General features: G+C 32.9%; 1 protein-coding gene across 3 annotated transcripts in view; it reads right to left on the bottom strand.

Annotated features, from left to right (window-relative positions):
• LOC115441525 overlaps positions 1 to 8,512 on the bottom strand; it is a 109,089-nt gene extending 100,577 nt beyond the window's left edge. Inside the window, exons 1-2 of one of the 3 annotated variants that reach the window (XM_037437804.1) lie at positions 8,205 to 8,512; positions 3,250 to 3,349 (exon numbers count right to left, since the gene is read on the bottom strand). In XM_037437804.1, the coding sequence (XP_037293701.1) occupies positions 3,250 to 3,349; positions 8,205 to 8,222 (118 nt within the window). In that variant the 5' untranslated portion in view covers positions 8,223 to 8,512. Of the gene's footprint in view, positions 1 to 3,245; positions 3,350 to 8,204 lie in introns of those variants that run through there. The other 2 variants (XM_030166343.2, XM_037437805.1) reach the window with 2 other exon arrangements.
• Positions 8,513 to 20,461: the final 11,949 nt, after the last annotated feature.

Here is a 20,461-nt window from a genome sequence, read left to right as displayed (position 1 = left end):
ATTGTAAAGGCTTCTATTAATGCGATGGGTGTCTCAAACATAAATGACAGGTATTCTATTAAGACGGTAAACCCTGCAAAATGGTTGTATATTGGTAGAGAAAAATATTAAACAGCATATTTTTGCAGTATATTATGTTTATTTTGGTTACTTCATTTATTATAAATAAAATGCGACTATAATTTTTGATTTTGAGCTTCCCCTCCCTAAAGTACTTACACATAAACCAAATCTATTGATGGACAATTTAATAAGAAACGTTTCTGTATTTTAAATATTTTAAAACGGCCTAAATTTGGATATTTAAAGTAATTATTCATAAATATTTGCACATTTGCGCCCGTAACTCATGCGCCATAAATGTGTGGAAAGAGTACTCGAGAGTGTTTACTCGAGGAGGGTTTTAAATTAGTAAAAATTTTGTCACGTAGTTCTCTATGTAAGAAGACATTCACTAAGAAAGCAATTTACGAAAATCTGCGCTTAAGAGTGTAAAATAGTATGGGAATTTTATGCGAGCGGCATCGCAAGCAATAACAAGTTTTTTGATGCAGGTATTAATGCCAGGAAACCATCATCTCCGGAGAGGAATTAACGCCAGTCAACCTTACTTACATTGGCATTAATCTATAAATGACGTGGCTTCAACATTAATTTAATTATATCCCAAGATAATTTGCTCTTATTAAATTGCTAGAGATTTTTCTAATGTCTATTTGTTATTTTATTTATTTTAATTAATTTTGATTTAGAATTCGTTTTTAAAGATTTTTCAAGAATCAATAAATATTAGGTTTTGGTTAGTGATGGAGCGTAAAATCCTTCCCCCAAAACGCAAATATTCACTACGTGCTTTCCTTGATAAAAAAGTAACTTCAGTATATATTAGTTGACGAGATAAATTACGTCATATTAGTACCTACTTCAAATTCGTTGGAGTTTTTTCGTTTACTTCTAACAAACATCCATCTTCTTGCAACATCTTTACATACTTTTATATTATTATTAATTTATTATCATTAATATGTTAACAAACACGCTCTATGATATCACTGGATCGATAAACGTAATGTGCACAAACATCTTTATTACCAAGGTCCAGTGGACATGTAGGGTGTTTTCGTGCGGATGCGCACGCATCAACCAATGTTCCGTGTGAAACACCATCGAGTTTCACTTCAAATTATGCAAATTACACTTCAATTCTCACTTCAGTAGGGTTTGTTTTGTTTTCTTCGTCTTTCTTTGTGTACAATGTTCATTTTTATTTAATAATTTTTAAAAGATCTTCGGTATGTGAACAAGTTTTGTTTTTATTACGTGGTAGGTAAATTAAAATCCATATGAATTGAAACGATTGTTAAAAAATCTTACTGAAATATTTATCGTGAAAAAGCTTGTTCGGTTCCATTGTTTTACAGACGGCATGGTTTTTATAATAGAAAATCATGAAAAAATACCAATACAAAATTATTAACAAAAAGTTAATAAAATTTAAATAATAAAAACACCCGAGGCATTGTTTTTATTTTACGTTTTTATATTAATTTAAATTTAGTTTCATGTTAACCCTTTCAAAATGAACTTCCTCGTGCAAATATGGGACGAAACGTTAGTCCTTGCAGATGACGCTTCGGTCCACCATCGGCTAATGTAACTTCTTGTTGTAGGGTTAAACTCACATTAAACACTCGTTTCCTATTCAATACATCACGTTACCCGTGCCTTTTTGAAGTAAACTACACTAGTTCACAACTATTTGAATATGACAACGTTCACAAGAAATTTTAAGTCATTTAATGTTAGGCCTTTCTACTTATATTTAAACGTGAAGAGATTTTGTTTGAACACGTTTAATTCTAACGCATATATTCCCAAAACAATGAGAGAGATACAACTATTGTGCGGCCCAGAGAAGTAGAAAATGTTAACACAGGACACAGGCTTTTAAAAGAGACAAGTATTCATATTTCTTTTGGCTAATGGAGGTGAGTCAAAATTTGTTCAAAGATTTCTTATTCTAAGAGCGATTTAGTTGAGTGTGACATATCCCATCTTCATGCCGTACCACTTACATGGCGTCGCTATTAGAATGCTTGTATCGCATTCTGTATGATCTTCTTTTTTATACGTGCACAGAAAAATTATCCCCTGCACTTGATGGTAAGTGTTGTGGGGTCCAATAGAATGACGACTGGTAAGAAATGATCACTTCTAGACAGTCAACACAAATGGATGACTCCTAAGTAAACTATCGTATGTAACAATTCATTTTTTTTTATTTATAGCGTTTCGTTACCCAAGTACTGTTTAGTATCAAGCCTGTTGAAATAACTTAATTTATTAACTTTTTAAAGGGTTTCGAACTGATTAGTACCTATATAAAGAAACGCTAGAAAGTGTATACACAGGCTGAACCTGGAACGCGACACACTTACATGGGCCACTATGGTGGGTTTTTATACCAGGTGCACGGTGGTCGCTATCCAGGCGGATAAAAAATATATCCTACCACCAGCAATCTCGATACGAGTAAGGAAGTTGCTATTCTGCTCTGGTAGACACTTAATACCCACGGGTCTTAAATATTGTATACTAATTGTTCTATTATAAAAATATTAGTTATGTGATACCGTTTTTGCGTAATAATTATTGTTCACATTATCTTAAGAAGACAATAATTACAAAATGAAATCAAATATATTGATAAATTTAAAATAGCAAATTTAAAAATATAAAAGCTTAAATCTCTAAAATTGATTAAGCCCGAAAGTCCATAATAAATTATTGTCTATTTCTCCGAATAGCAATGAGTTTTATTTCAAAGTCTAACATTCGCATAAACATAAGAAATCATTATAACAGAAGCTACTCCGGAGTGCTTGTAGGCTCTATAAGAATTCCGGAGTAATGTAGCTTGTTATTAGTGAATAAAAAATCAAAACCGATTTAGTAGTTCCTGAGATTAGCGCATTCAAACAAACAAACTCTTCGCCTTTATATAGTAGTATAGATAAGTATATAAGTATCCACTTACAACCAATCAAGCCAAAAGCAAAACAAGTAAACAACTGACGCTTTACCGCATATTGTCGAATGTTTCCTTCCTCATGTTATAACTATTGACAGTTTTATGAGTGCACGCTTCGCAACACAAGTTCGCGTGATGAGCGGCGACGGTTTCCTCATATGACAAACTTAATTATTTAATCATGTGTATTAATGTTTCAGAATTATTGACTTACTTACAACTGTGCAAGGTTTCAGGTTTATTGTGCTTTAGATTTTGCTCGCTGCTCTGTTTGCGTGGAAGTCGTTTTCCAGAATAAAACTTATGCAATGTCTTTTTCTAAAAAAAAAAAAGTGGTGATAGCCGTAGGCTTAGCCTTAGATAGGTTGTGGAATGGACTGCCGAGACGAATGTCTGCAGATTCAAATTTAAAGGCACACACCACTGACTATTCTTAAAAAAAAATGTGTGTATTCTTTGTGAATTGTCGCTTGCTTTGACGGTGAAGGAAAACATCGTGAGGAAACCTACATACCTGAAAAGTTCTCTTATAGAAATTTCGAGGATGTAGGCTAGCGTGGTGGACTGAGAACTAATCCCTCTCAGTAGTAGAGGAGGCCCGTGCCGAATAGTGGGACATACAATACAGGGCCGATATTATTATTATATTATTAATTTCTTTTTCTTAGACAAAAAGTAATATTTATTAAGTAATATTTATGTATGTTAATCCGGGAACTCGTGTAGATGTGTCAAATTTCATCTTCAACCTAAACAAAGTCTATGCGTTTTCCTAAAAAAAAAACATATTAATACCGTCATATTAAGATTGCCTATTATAATTATTGGTAAGTAGCATGTATGACGACTTCTTGATAAGATATTAAATTTAGAGAAGATATAGAAATTAAAAGAATTGTGGTGTCACAAATATTATGATTACATATAAAATAATTGAATTCCGCTAATAACTTATGACTTAAATCATAAATGAAGTTGGAAAGTCTATATCCGCTACAATAGGTGCGCAAGCGCATCCGCATAACAAAATAAACCGGCAATATACTACTAATCAATTGATTTCTTGCGTGATGCGATAACTAGTAAGAAGTCTGGATTAACAAATCACCTCTAATAACTCGATAAATTATACTTCGATAAATAATAGGCAATTATTTGGTTTTTAAATTTTTTTACTAAATATAAATACTTAAATTAGACATTGTGTATAGTAAAAACAGAACTGATATTGAAAGGGAAAAAAAATATTATTAACTCGTTACAAAATATTTGGTCAGTTGGAAAAATAATCGGAGCCGACCATTTGGTTTAAGAAAATCACGTCTATTAACTGTCTTCTCCTTATTGCAAATATCCGAAGTTCTAAACCTTGTCTTCCTTAAAATCCCTAATCCTATTCTCTGAAATGGTAAGTAAAAGTGGTAGTATGGTGGTTTCCAAAAACATGGACATCATAGTCACATCTACTTTCTAGTTGGCCCATCTACGACACAAAAAATAGCACAAAATCCAATCGCAACGATCTAACAACTTATCACAAGACAGACTCAAACTAGCTTAAAGAAAACGCAATCTGAAATGTTTGAAGAACAGCATTTCCTGGTGCGTTTTGCCTCAAGAAGATAGTTATGTATTCACGAATGATAGATAAAAAACGCATTAGAGTACGCTATCAGTAATATCCAGGAATCTTGCTATATACTATTGGCATTTAAATAGTGTCTAATGACCTTCTGATAGTATCTATAAGAACTTATGCGTTGACATTATTCATTTATCAAGCCAACCCTAATGGAATTTCTTTTATTATGGTATATCATTAGATATTTGTATCCCAAGTCCTGCTAGGGTTTTCACGCTGTCGCAAATAAGCAAAAGCTATTAACGATGAACAAATATTAGGTAACTACCGTTATTTGAATTTAAAAGATTAGATGCGTTTATTTCATTTCGTCTATCAAGACAATTTTTTTTTGTAATTTCTATGTTTCCCCCAGTCTTCGTATTGCATTAAATTTGGATATCGGATACACGATTTAAATTTTTTCTGAAATTGAATCTTTAGCAACTAATTTGATTCTAGCGACTTCTATATCGCTATAGAAGCTATATATAGGGTTGTCAACCATAATGCAAAATATAAATTTAGACCAAAAACATGTTATCTAACCTAAAACGTACAAACAGGAATACTAATGTTTTAAGTTGCTATCTTTGTTTAGCAATGTACAAAATTTGTGAGTTGGAACTGGAGCCTTTAATTAAATTTAATTAAGGTTATTATTGTTTGTATCTGTTGCTAGATAAGTTAGAATATTCATACGTTACAACTTATATGTTTTATAAACTTTTACCTAAATTGTGAATCAGTTATGCTACTACATAAATAACATAATGTTTTTATAATTAATTCCTTATCAACGATAAATCCTCTGAACAATATGCCGCTAAGAAACGAGATTTGCTACTGCGTTTAATCATAGAAATGGATGGTTCCAAATTTGAATTTCAAATCGCGCTTCGATCCCAACGGTTGTTGACGTTTGACGGGTAACCCACGTCGCGGTTTTTGGATTGGTCACGACATGTTACTGGATGACTCCTGTGACATGAGAGGGAACATCGTGTGACAGATGTTTGAAATTGAATGGAATTGAATTTATTGAGAAGGGAAACTGAACTGCCTTGGCTTACAGACGTTGCAGCTTGCAGTGTAGTATGTGAGGGTAGTATGAGTATAGTCTCTGGTACAGTATGATAGGAGTCAAGACAAAATTATGGGACAGTTTAACTAAATAGATAAATACTTTAATATTTATAGGTCTGGTGTACATAGATGTTCATGATTAAATTTTCAACCTTATTGTCATTTGATTAATTTGATAGAAAACTAACGAATCCGGTGTTGCCCAAACTGAAACCCGAAACCAAAAGTTCCAACTCCACTGTTTATATTTATGTAATTGTATGAATAATATTATTATAGTTTTCGTTTTTGGTTATAAATTTCAGCAAACCCTAGTATAACGATAAAAGGTAAAAGTTTTGTTCCCGTACGGCGATTCGAAAAGTTCACAAACCTATGTTTATAAATATTTTAACAATCAAAACGAAATAATATAATTTTTAAGCCAAATAAAACCATCGATGAAATTGGATCGTGGTCAAACCATTTGTTAACTGTGCAATAACAGGAAATCCGTGCTAACTCTCCAATAAAAGGTAATCTTAAAATCATAAAGCCAAATAATACTTAGTTATTAATCGCTTGAACGAATTCATTCCTTTAAGATTGGATTCGATATTTAAAAAAAAAATCCGTCTACCTCTATATCACTTGAATGTGCCAATTATTTTTTATCTGTTAAGTAATTTGTTTTATTTATATAAGTTTTATTTTTATAAATCTGACTTGGTTTACTTTTAGAAAGTGCGATTAACAACGGTTTTTTAGTTATATCGGGAAACCGTTACAGTTAAATAAAATAACGATGGAATTGATCCGATCACGTGACCGAGTATTACTTGAACTTAAAAGTCAAAGTTTTCCATAAATACCCCACTTTCAGATTGACATGAATTGAATCTAGTAAATAAAGATACTTTAAGGTAATTTTTTAAAATGATTGATTAATAGTCCTTCACATACATTATAATCTGGCTAACTGTTGAATGGGTATAAAAGTCAAACGATTATGTAATTGTATTCATAGAGATGATTTACAATTCGCATGTGTATTTAATCTGATGGCTAACTTTTATCGGATGATTGAACAATTAACTCTTAGTAAAAAGAGTAATCTATTTCATTGGCACGGTCATCGTCCGTGAAACGCTGCGTTATATGTATAGTAAGTCATTTTTCGAATGATTTTCTTTGAGGTTGATGACTTTTTTATCTAATCTTCGCTGTTATGTATTTAGTACGTATTTATCTATCTATATTCATTAATGAAAAATTGCAACGTTTCAGAAATTTTGTAATATAAAAAACAAATTTACTGACTTGTAACCACTAAATAATGTTTTTTTGGTCTGACTGGTTGACTACCAAACAACGGGCAGCCTCAACTTTTGGGTCCAAATTTTCACAGACAGCTATAGAATATAGATGATTAAAAAAGATTCATAAAAAGTCATCTTGAAAGAAGGGAAAATTAATATTCACGAGTTATACAGTTTAAGCAATTCACACGAGGTTGTTAATTTTTGTAATAAAAAAAATTTATTTGTTTATAGTGCTCATTCAGGTTTACCGTGTAATAAATGTATAAATAATAATAATATCAGCCCTGTATTATATACTTGCCCACTGCTGAGCACGGGCCTCCTCTACTACTGAGAGGGATTAGGCCTTAGTCCACCACGCTGGCCTAGTGCGGATTGGTAGACTTCACACACCTTCGAAATTCCTATAGAGAACTTGTCAGATGTGCAGGTTTCCTCACGATGTTTTCCTTCACCGTTAAAGCGAACGTTAAATTCACAAAGAATACACACATGATTTTTAGAAAAGTCAGAGGTATGTGCCCTTGGGATTTGAACCTGCGGACATTCGTCTCGGCAGACCGTTCCATACCCAACTAGGCTATCGTCGCTTTTTAAATAGGTACATATAAATATCCCGCGTGTAAAATAATTTATATATTTCGGGCTTCAAGATCCATCGGTACCTAAAGTTACATGTTGTCTTCAGTTAGTTCGAAGAATTTCATTAAGCAGGTAATTCTTAAAGTAATTATTTGATGCAAATGCCCTCAGCTTGCCAATATTTTGAATACTTATAGGTTGAGAAGCTATTTAGGCTAGTTGTGAATATTCACTCGGTTTCCAGTGAAATGCCCACAAATTTTACTTTTTATAAACATGAATTATTTCTTATTAATTTCAATTATAAAGAAGAGTCATATTATTATTTACATGGTGTTACTTTATATTGAAAGACTGATTTTAGAATATTAGGTTTAGTTATTGAAACGGATGTAAAATTCCTGTAATTCGGAAGTATGCTTAAAAAGTTCTCTTATTATTCAACGAATCAACTAACAGATATGTTTATTTTCTGTTATAAGAAATTAATAAATGTTTATCTAACTTGAGTGGCATGTCCATCGCGTCTGACTTATAAGGCGGGTACTTATCATGAAAGCAATACTTAATAATTTATTATTACCTTATATAGCACTTTCATACATTTACATTGCTTTCTATCACCAATATCACTGCACTGTTCAAATCACAATATTTACACTGCGAATACAATGTTTCGTGATATGATAACACCAAAAATATTAAATTCGTTTAAATCGTTAAACATTCATAAATGACGGGTAAAAAACAAAATTAAAAATAATATTTATTCGATATTCAAATGTGACGAGATTGTTTTCGTTGATTACTTTTGATAATGAAAAGACGCGCGAACGTATAGAAATGACCTAGAGAACTGACTGATAGAACTGGACGGCGCGCGCGCAGCCATGCGGGGCGCGCATTCGAAAACACAGGTTTATGAGAAAATTGATACATCTTGATGCTTTTGCAAGAATGAATAGTTTATTGACTAACTGTTACCATTACTCGACGTTTAAAATCGAGTCATATCAATGTAAAAATGCCATTCAAGATTGTTTCAATAATTTCGAGACACCGAAATAAAACAAATGTATTGTAGGTGTCAATTGTTGCAAAGCACTAGTAAAAAAATATTTTCTACTTTGCAGGTGTGTTTTGGAAGAGATAACAATTACCATAACGAGAGGTAGTTTGAATGAATTGTAGACTGCACGTGCTGCCAGCTTGGACAGTCAACTTTATCCAAATTGTAATGTGTTTTTTAATGAGAGGTGTGTTTTCAAATTATACGATGAGAAAAGTATTCGTTAAAATTTTATTGCAATTGAATTTTGTTGGTTTTGGTAAAAAAAAAATAGAAACATAGCTACAATCCACTTTTTATAATTAAAATGTTAAAGAAAAAAATAACAGAAAGTAGGGTCACAAAGCCTTGCACCTAATTATGAGGTTTGACGTACTTACCCTTCGTTCTAATAAAGTTACTTTAGATACTCAATAATTATATGTGTTCTAAGTGATTCATTTACGACATTAGACACCAGTAATTATATACAAAATAAGCAGTATTATTCTTATATTCATCACAGCCAACGTATTTCAATCATAAAGCGAAGTCGCAACGTACGTTTAAATTAAATTAATAATTTATACACTTTCTATTTAAACATGTATTCATAGTGCAACATCTTGTTAGCCAGTGATTAATAACCATTACTATGTAAAATACTTTGATTATCAAATTTAACAATATCTATACACGTTATAAAACAAAGTACCCTTTCTGTCCCTGTGTTATCGATTTTCTCAAAATCTACTGATCGAATATTTTTATTATTTGGTATGAAGATAATTTAAGGAAACCGAAAGGTTATAGCGATTATGAGAAAATATATAGCGGGACTTTTATCCCGAAAAACTCAAAAGCTAGTTTATATTATTCTTTTTGAGGAAGATAGTTTCTTCAAATGACCAAGTATCATAAGTCGTAGTACAAACTTCATTCTCAATTCATAGGTTCTGAGCACAACACGCGGCCGATATGAGATTCCACGAGATCGCATTAAAGCCGTGCACACATTAAAACGTTTTCCATTTTTTATAATATGTTGCATGTACACGTCTGTTATTTTAACGGTTTATGCAATTGCTTTCTCATTCGAAATTATTAGGTCTGTGCCTTCGATGCGTTTTTCCAATGTCAATTTTCTTTAATTGAAAAATAAATTATTTATGACTAGTAATCGTAGGCGACTTTGTTGCTGAAAACTTAATAAAGTGTCAATTTTACTGTATGGATGGGATATCTACGTTTTTGTTGTATTATGTACAGATAATACTATTTATACTTATAAAGAAAAGTGATATATCTGCTTCTTCTTAATAAAGACATCTGTGACACAATAAATTTTCTTAATAAACCTTTTTAACACACATGTACGAAAATATGGTATTATTTAAAACTAGCTTTTGGTCACGGCTCCGCCCGCGTGAAGAATTTTTTTCCGGAATAATAGTATCGTTTTATATCTTTCCGAGATAAAATGGAGCCTATATTTAAAGTAAGACCTCTAGTAATACATCCTTAATCCTTATGATAGCAGAGAAGCAATAGGTTTAGATATTTCAAGGTTTATAAACAATAAGGGTATTATGTCTGTGTCGTGATGCACCTTAGACTAACATTGAGGTGACAGTAATAAGAGACTTTAAGGCCCTTCCTCGAGCAAACGTCTTTGAACGTTTGTTCCATACATTTACGACGGATGAGTTGCGCGCGGGAATACGCCAAGATTAACGAATAATTGCATTAAAAATCAATTTGAAAACCTTTTTAAAGATTTAATCTACCAAAATAGGGGACCGGCCTATGATTGATTTTGTACATTATTCTATATGTAATGGTTAATAATACAAAAAAGAAGCACTCCTGCGAAAGTACATAAATATTGGTTAAAAAATGAGCGAGTAATTCATATTTAAAATATTGTAATGTGCAGAAGTGGTCGCATGTGGGGAAATCGCTTCATCTCTTTCTTTTGCACGCGTCGTAATTCCCGATAACGTCACATGTGGGTATTTCGTCTCTTTTCTGTTTCTTGTTAATTAACACTTCCACCAAAATTCAAAGACTTGTAACTTGTTGATATTATACCGGATTTCAATAATTCCTTCTGTGTTATAATTTATATTATGTAAATATATGATAATAGTAAAGAACAAAAATAGCTTCTAAAAACATGGATAGCACGTCGTTTATCTGAGGGTAGCGCCTTAATACTATGTGATAAAGAAACTGTCGCAACGGGACATCGCAATCACATTTGATCTAATTATACACAGGTAATCGATATACACTCCTACTATGTATGTAATAAAGTAGTGAGAAACAGTATGTAATGTTATAGGATCTGTATGCGGTTCTTGGCCAGTGGAACATCAGGTGCCGTACTGCATCCTTAACTAACGGTTATTAACTTAAATATAGTTTATACAACCTATGAAAGATGAGCGGTGTTTTTAACTGATTAGGTTCATTTGTATATCCGTTATGTTTGTTTACAGAGAAGCTAGTTTAATTGACTTTGAACAGAAATATTTGTACCATCGAATAAATCGATGGCGTCCACGCATTACATTGTAAATCAAAAAGCATGACTTTACAAGGGACTTATTTCAATAAATATTATTATTTGGTAAATATTTAAAAACATCGACTACCTACTTTATTAAAATTATGTTTAATTATTGAAAAAAATGTTGCAGGTAATACTTACTTGTCATAGTCATTTTTATATACTTATAATTAAGTTTATTTGAACTTACCAAAAAATGTAAAATATTTATAACTTAACATAAATAAACGGAAAAAATAAATGAATAAATAATGACAGTTTAACCAATGTTGATTCGAAGATCTATTTTCTGTCTATTGTACTAACTTGTCATAAGAGCTATTTAATGGCCTAGGTAATTAATAAAATATTTTCATTTCATTATCACTTTCCACTCATAAGTGTACCTTTTGCTTCATAGGATAACCACATAAGCCTCTATCAACTTACTATAACGTTTCACTCGCATAAAAGATTATGCGGATTATTAGTCGGCTTATCGCTTACACCAGCGCAAAGTTATCCGACATCTAATAAGATCTAATGTGAGCCCCGTGTCGCATATACGACGAATTATCAACATATTCCAGCTGGAACCGGTTTAATGTAATTTAGGTTTTAATTTGTTGCAGTGAAACCAGTTGATGCACAGTGATGTTAAAATGCAAACAAAATTAATGTTGGCCATGACCAGATTTTAGATGTTTTACTTTAGTATCAGATTATATTATCCTATTTATTGAGTTACTAACTTGCTGAAATAAAACGGCGATAGCCTAGTTGGTTGTGGAGCGGACTGCCGAGACGAATGTAAGCAGGTTCAAATCCCAAGGGCACACACCTCAGACTTTTTTAAAAAAATATGTGTGTATTCTTTGTGAATTATCGCTTACTTTAACGGCGAAGGAAAGCATCGTGAGGAAACCTGCAATCCTGAGAAATTTTCTATTAGGAATTTTCGAGGGTGTGCAGTCTATCAACGCTCACTAGGCCAGGGAGTTGGATACAACTTGCTGAATAAAATTATCATGAACTAGTCCCAAGGGCATGGAATAATGTAACATACTTGGCCGGTGTCATGGGGATGCGGTTATGTGCTAGTAATGGTGTAATAATCCTCCTAGCTTAATTTTGGCTATGGCGGCCATTCTCATTGGAGATCTATATGTGAATAAATACGCAGGGGATATTAGAGTCCATAAGTGTATGCGGAATACAAAGAGGCACTCTTCTTACTTTTACTCTAATAATCCGGTGAGACGGCAATCCAACATGACCGGTCAGAAGTCAGGCGCAGGAGGGCTTTACGTGCTTTGTATATAATCATTATTATAAATATAAGTTGCTATATAGTAACAGTACCTATAATAAAGAAATTAGTGCTACTTTTTTTATCGGTGTGGAATAGCTTTTAATTTCATTAAAACCGACTAATATAAACTTTCCCTATGGTAATACAAATATAGTCTAATTTCACAAATTTCCCATGAGTTTAACCCCAATACATGTCATCACCATTAACCTAATACTTTCCATCGACTAATATAAATACGCAGAACTAGATATTTTACGATTACTCATTTATAAACAGATATGTATTTAAATAATTATTTTCCTTTTTAAATTCCTTTACCTTCGGATTGTGTCTTCAATCCATCTTGATGTATTTACTGACTTCATTCAAAACAAACTGACATAACAAAAGGCTAAAGCGACGGCTCGCAGTCCGACGAATGTGACTGAACTAAGAATAGATCATTCAGAGGTGAACACGGGATAAGATAGTATCACATTACTCCTAAAGAGCTCATCCATTATGAAACTTTGTTGCAGGATTTAAAACAACGCTATTCACATAGATGGGCATGAAGTATGTAACATAAGGAATTTTCTAGATATTATGACGTAATATTTTAATTCATACATTTATATCACACCTTTATCGCTCAAGGGGTTGGCAGAGGTGCAATCAAGGCACCTATTTTTCGCCGTGTGTGTTCCTGCCCATGATATGATAGGGGGCGAGCCTATCACTATATCAGGCTCAAATTCCGGATTCCAGGCTGCTACAGAATAGAAAAACTCAAATATTATTTTGGCCGACTCGGATTTCGAACGCAAGATCTCAGACCGATGGCGTAGCGCATGCAATACAACTACGCCACAGAGGTAGTTCAGTACCTATTTGAATTTAAATTTCAACAATTATCTAACAATAAGAATATTAAAAGTATTCCGGAAGCATGAATATCGCATACTCTTTCATTATTCCTATAGCTCGGGAGTATATCCATGATACGTCTGGCTTTATTTTTATTGTTTTGAATGAAGAGACGAGCTTGCCGTTCATCTGATTGTAAGCAATACGACTGCCCATAAACAGTAGAAATACCATCCAACACCTTGAATTACAAAGTATTCTTTGGTATTCCACTGCGATCGCCATCCTAAGACAGTAGATTTTAAATCTCATTATGTCCAGCAGTTACACTGGTTATAATGCCCTTCAATCCGGAACACACAGTGAGTACACACTGCTGCGTGGCGGTAGAAATAGACATTGCGGTGGTACCTACCGAGGCGGACTCTCACATATGAGAGATCTACCACCAGTAAGCCTCTGGAGATAACAACATCAGATGACACACTTGCTTGTTTGCTGGCATGTGCTATAAAAAACTTAATATGCTGATTTACCAGCTCAATCAAATTTATGGTATGTTAATAGATGCAACGAATAAAAAACTTTTTATGATTATCATTTAGGAAGATAACACTGCGTGGGTGTTTTTATACTCATAAACTATCTCTTTAAGTATATTAGTATTAATAAAAAATATTTGTGATTTGTTTATTATTCCGATTATCGTTGATATGATGGTAAGCAATAAAACCGCCCTAAACAGCAATAACACCATCAAATACCTCGAATTACAAAGTATCGTTTGGTATTCCACTGCGCTCACCATCTTGAGAAATGAAATATTAAGTCTTATTATGTCCAGTAATTACACTGGCCACAATGTTGTGTGTATGTTCCATAATACCTTCGAATCTCCTGGAACGATTTTGATGAAATTTATTAATAATCTTAAAACGATTCGAGCAGATGGTCCCGTAAAGTATTGATAGCGATTGGACTGAAAGTCATCTGGATATAAGTTATAATTAGTATTACTTGTGTGGGACTCGACGAGTCGCTATATAAAATTCTCAAGGAACTAGAAATAAAATAAACGGTCTCTGCACAGTCTGTTACCATTTTCCCTGAAACACTCGTAAAGATAAGGAGCGTAGAACTCGCTGCGTTACGATAAAACTCAAAAGATTTAGCGCTGCTTAATGTTGCTATTATGCAGATCTTTTTAGTCTTAAATCCAGACAGTTCAAAAGAATATAAAAATAGTAAAAATGTTTGAGACAATTGCAGAAAATATAATTTATATAAACATAAATGGCAAAAGTCTATTTGATAGTGGAATAGAATGCCGGTATGAATAAATCAGGTTCAAACTCAAAGACTTGTACCTGTGAATTATTTAAATATGTGTGTATTCTTTGTGAATTATCGCTTGCTTTAACGGTGACGGAAAACATCGTGAGGAAACGTGCATATCTAAGACGTTTACAAAAATAATTTTAAGGTTATGTGAAGTCTGCTAATTTGCACTTGGCCAGCGTTATATTAAGGCCTAACCCCTCTGAGTAATTGAGCAGGCCCGTGCCCAATTGTAGGAGAATAGAAAATGCAGAGCTAATATTATTATTATATATAATTTAAATGAGCTGAATATAGATACGTCCTTTTTTAAATCGAGCAAAGATAGGAGCAATATAATTCTGACCATAGTTTACAATCTAAAACGTAACCCTTGCGTGCAATATGGCAATAATAAATAAACTAAATTACTTCATAATTCTCAAGGCACAAAGTTGTAAGTTTACAACTACTGCAGTTTAAAACTAGAACTTAGAACTCCGAGACACGAAGAGATTATATACGTACCAAATATTACAAATGTGTACTTAGTGTTGTTTGTATGTCTATGGTCAGTTTTTTAGCAATTTAATTCTGATGGCACAAACAGAAAAGCATTTTATTGACGTACTAACAGTATTTCATACTTATCTATCTATACATATTATAAAACAAAGTCCGCAAAAGCCGTCTGTATGAATCATCGCTTTTCTCAAAATCTACTGAACGGATTTTTGTACGATTGTTACTAAAAGATAGTGCAATACTTAAGGAAGGTTTAAATTAATAGCACATCACGGTTTTATGTAAATTGACAGAAATATAGCGATTACTGTTGAAGACTTCGCGTGGTTGTAAAAAATCTCGTGGGTCAGGATTTACGCGGGAATAAATTTTGGACACACCGATTTCCAAGCGGGTGAAGCCACATGCACAGCTATTATTATAATAAATGCAAGTTATTCTGTCTCTCTATGATGTTTTTATGGCTAAATTCTTAAACGCAATTATCGTAGCAAACAAGAGCAAACTTTGTATTCGTCGTCATTGGGGCGCCTTGACCTGTTCGTAGAAAAAACTGCGTATACGCATGTACAATCAATGTAAATTTAGCTGTAACTTTACGTTAAAAATTCCATAAATTGCAACTGTAAATGATGTAAACATTTGAATGGTAGAATATTGCACGTTAAATGCACATACTATTATATTGTATCGTGTTAGAATACTTGAAATTCATCCCGAAATGTAAGATAGTCACGTATCCGAACCGAAGACGTGTAATGCACATGCAAGATATAAACACTGACTTTTGTGATGTCTTTTGTGCTTCAGATATTTGTTTCCGTATATTAGATACGTGAGAGAAATTCCAATACTTGTTGAAGTTTAAATTCTTTTACTGCAAAGGAGTTTCTACAAATCCTCAAAATTCTTGAAAGAGGAAGTTGGAAATTCAATTCTTAGTTGAAGTAACGTGTGACATATAAGGTTATCTTAAGATTGCATCGTTGTATTTCTAATGTTAACCAGCTATTTATATAGCACATTAGTCACTTAAATCTTATCTTATTTCATCTCATCTCATCTCATCTCATCTTTAACTTATAAACGCAAGAATTGGTAAAATTGTTTGGATGTTTGAAGTAAATGCATAAATAACAGATTAAATTTGGATAAAATTTTGCACGGATGAAGCAAGTCGTAGATTACCATATAGGTTTTTTTATCTTGTTAATGTGCTCTCATAGGAAATAATGGTTTTTATTAATAAAACAAATTAAGTAGATAGTGCTGGCACCGCTCAGGGTTTAAGGGACTTTTGTAGCGGGAAAAGCTTTACACTTAGACGAATGTGCAAGCAACACCTCGAATTACTTAAATCATATTTAAGATTGCCTAAAATTCCGTGAAGTGTGTATTGAATTTTAGGCTTTCTGTTGAACCCTTATAGGGTGGGCTATTAAGTACTAGGTGATGTTTGAAAAGTACTCAGTCACAATATTTCCATGAATTCTGTGTATCGACCGTTGGCAGACTAATTGACTTAAGCGACATTTGTTCGAAACATTAAGAGTAGGTTAAAAAAACGGATAAAATTGGGCAGATTTCCAATACGTATAAAACCAATGTCGCAAAATCATCAAACAAATACAAAATCAGAAAACTACTATTATTAAGGTGTAGATTGAAATCTGGAATTTGTGGTGGATGAGGCAATGCAGTCGACCCTTAACACATTGTGGACTGAAATTGAATACACATTACACGTAGCAAAAAGTGGGTGTACCAGACGCGGTTCTATTAATCATTCCGGAGTAACAGTGTGAGTGTAAAGGTATGTACAATACAATTACAAGTATATTGAAAGAGCGCATGTTGCTAAAGCAGTAAAATTAAATACATTTTAGTACTTTTTACCATCCGGTACTTTCGATTTCAACATTATTAGTCTTGTGACTCCAGTTAAGGCTTTCTATTTAGTTACAGTTTACATTTCGGGATGTAATTATAACCTACAATTTCTTGCTTTTGTTTTCATCATTTACCCTTTTCTCTAAACCCACACGAACTTGGTGTTGAATAAAGAATTTGCAGACGTACGTCAATTACAAGGGAAATTAAAGGGAAATTATGAAACTTGACAGATTGTGCCTCAGTTACCTATGTGTGTAGAGCTTAGCAATTCAAAGTGTTGGTGTTGCTACTATTTATAGGCGTATTGCTGCTCATCGAGTGAATTGCGTTCTTGTAATTTATTTGAAAATAAAAACAATCATTCCGATAAATAATCCTAATTGAGTTTCATATACATAGTTAAGATAAAAAACTTAAACTAGTCTTACCGTTTCAATTATAATGGAGTTGAAAATGAACTATTGATGATAATAATTTGGAAAATTCGAGTTTATGAAAAGGATCGGTACGGAACCTTAAAAGGTAATAAAAGAGAAATAGTATAAAAGTAAAAAAAAAAATACAAAGTTAACGCAACTACAAGATAGAATTATTCCTTTTTTAACTTTCATATAACCATTAAAGTCTCGCACGTAATAAAACGTCTCACTTGACGCGTTATTAATGATTATCTCTAGAATCTTGATGAAGATAGATGCTTCAATAAGTAATCAAACATTTTAATTTTGATCTAATTGAAATTATTTCTTTTGCTGAGAGAATTATTTGCACTTAATTTTTGTTTATTTTTATATTTATATTTACGTTCCATGCTAGTACTTATTACGTGTGATAATAACGTGACCACCAGAGAGTCCATAGCTAAGACGTCTTACTACAATCGATTATACGAATAGAAAACAAAAAAAAATGTATAAGAATGAATAGGATAACATCTGAGATATGTTTTTCCCATACAATATCATCATCAGCCACATAAAGTCCGATCCTGAACATTGGCCTCCCCCAAAGATTTCCAGACGGACTTGTTGAAAGTGGCCTGCATCCAGGTGTTTCTGCGACCTTAATCAAGTCGTCGGTCCACCTTGCAGGTTGACGTCCAAAGCTGCGCTTGCCGGTGTGGTCTCCACTCGAGAACTTTTTTGCCCCACCTGCCGTCAGTTTTGCGAGCTATGTGCCCTGCATATTTTTATTTGATTAGCGTAAACGATTGTAGAAAGGCGTCTTGGCTACGACTCATCATCAGCCCGTTGCAATCCCCTGCTGGACAACAGCCTCTCCCAAGGCACGCCACAGAGATGAGTCTGCTGTTTTATGCATTTAGTCGCTGCTGGTCCTCTTGTGCAAGTCGTCTCGCCATCTGACCACTTGGCTACAACCTGAGTTGTTACAACTCCAAACAATAATTGAGATAAAACTTCACAACAAACTGAATAAAAACTAACAGCTTACATCCACTGAATATGTACTAGTCCATTCCATAGTTAATTTTGTTCGGAATATACCTAAGTACTATTAATCCTAGTGGAAAGCACTTCGACTAATGTATTGTAGATTCCCTACAGGTACACACACGATGCATTTCAAAGAGCTCCAACTGAAACAATCATCTAATGAAAATTCCCCATTATACGTTAGTGTAATTTTCTTCACTATTCATTCTCACGCGAGCGTTTAAATGGAATATTGACTAATGTTTGAGATGATAAAAGAGGAGTATCAATGGCGATCCGTGAGAGATTTGTTAAGGTGATCATTTTGCCGAGGTTTTTTTGCACGTATTTTGTGTATATATCAGTCAAAGGGTCCGTATAACCCGATTCCTACCGGTTTCTCTTTATGTAGAATCTAATTATCATTGGAATGATTTGCAGACCGTACTTATGCGTATTACTACCTATATATTGTGTCGGGTTCCCTTTTCACCGTTCGCCACTGGCATTAAGATGTAGCGATACATTTTCAGTCATGTAGAACAATCGTTACCTTTCTGTTGCTTTTTGGTGTAAAGATATAACCTTCGACATTTAATAATATCAGGAAATCGTTAGCAACATTTAAAGCATTCAGACGACCTCAACAATTAAATTTATTCAACGCGAATATATTTTTATTTTGTTTTTAAAAATATTTATATGTGGAAAAAAATATTTTAAGAATTGCACAATGAAAAGGCCACACGAAATACCGGTATTCGCACACATCCGATATATAAAAAAATATAATATATTTATATATTATGTTACTATTCACCGGTTTAGTTTATGTTATATTCGTTTTGTATCTGCCTACCTTACATTCTAAGGATAACGTAGTATTTAATTGGGTTAATCGATTATAAAATTGAAAACTCAATCAACACGTAAGCACTAAGCTGAAAAGTATAATTGGTCTTGGCGTCACTTATTAGTATTGCATAATATATTATTATTTCAATAGTATTTAATCACATAAAAATAACTAATAAGCAGATAAAATAAAAGAAACATAACATGTCTAAAACTCTATTCTTTTTCGCGACACTATTTACGCAGTTCGAAACTAAATCGATTTGTTCTTTTTATTTTAAAAGTATTATATTTTTCCCGAATATAATAACCAAGTCGGATGCCATATCTTGAGATTGTAAAAGTAAAGTTGCAGTGAATTTATCGTTCCCCAGTTAGGTTCTATACGGGCTGTCGGCAACAAATGCTTTCAAATTAAGTGTTTGCGCGTGATCTAAGACCTTAATCGCGATGGATAGTCGACTATGGCTAACAAACTAATTCCGTACAAAATTTTTGGTCCAGTGAATTTACAACACAGTGTTTATTGAAATAAAGTGTTGTTTAAGTTACCCTGGAAGTGTATTTAAAGTGTATTTTATATCTTTATGGATGGTCTAATTAGAATCAATTTGCAATGATTTACATCACTCAATAAACAACAAATTGGATAGTTATCTTATATTGACTACTCAAATTGATTCATTAATTCTTTTAGATTTGTTTTCAATGTTGACTAAGTAATAATCATTTTACAGTAAGTTTGTAATTTTAAAATCCTAAAGTTGTAGTAGTACGTAAATTGGTATATTTATTTAAGGCACTTCAAATCCTTAGACTTTGAGGTTGTGACATTATTATACACGCCTGAGGTTTGAAATTGTATGTCTGGTAAAATATCGCGTTAAATATTTGAAAACGATGACTTGAAGACGATCATGCCATAGCTGATTATTTTAATGAAGAGTATGAATCTATGCATAAATTCTTTTTTGCTGATGTTACATTCTTTTATTACTGTCATTTATTCTCGTTCCAACAAATATGAAGTACCAATTGGTAATTTCAGGCTTTAATC

The sequence above is a fragment of the Manduca sexta genome, chromosome 12 (genome assembly GCF_014839805.1).
Source record: "Manduca sexta isolate Smith_Timp_Sample1 chromosome 12, JHU_Msex_v1.0, whole genome shotgun sequence".
Taxonomy (NCBI): domain Eukaryota; kingdom Metazoa; phylum Arthropoda; class Insecta; order Lepidoptera; family Sphingidae; genus Manduca; species Manduca sexta.
The sequence above is the reverse complement of the archived record's forward strand: the minus strand, read 5'-3'. Positions and strand labels throughout refer to the sequence as shown.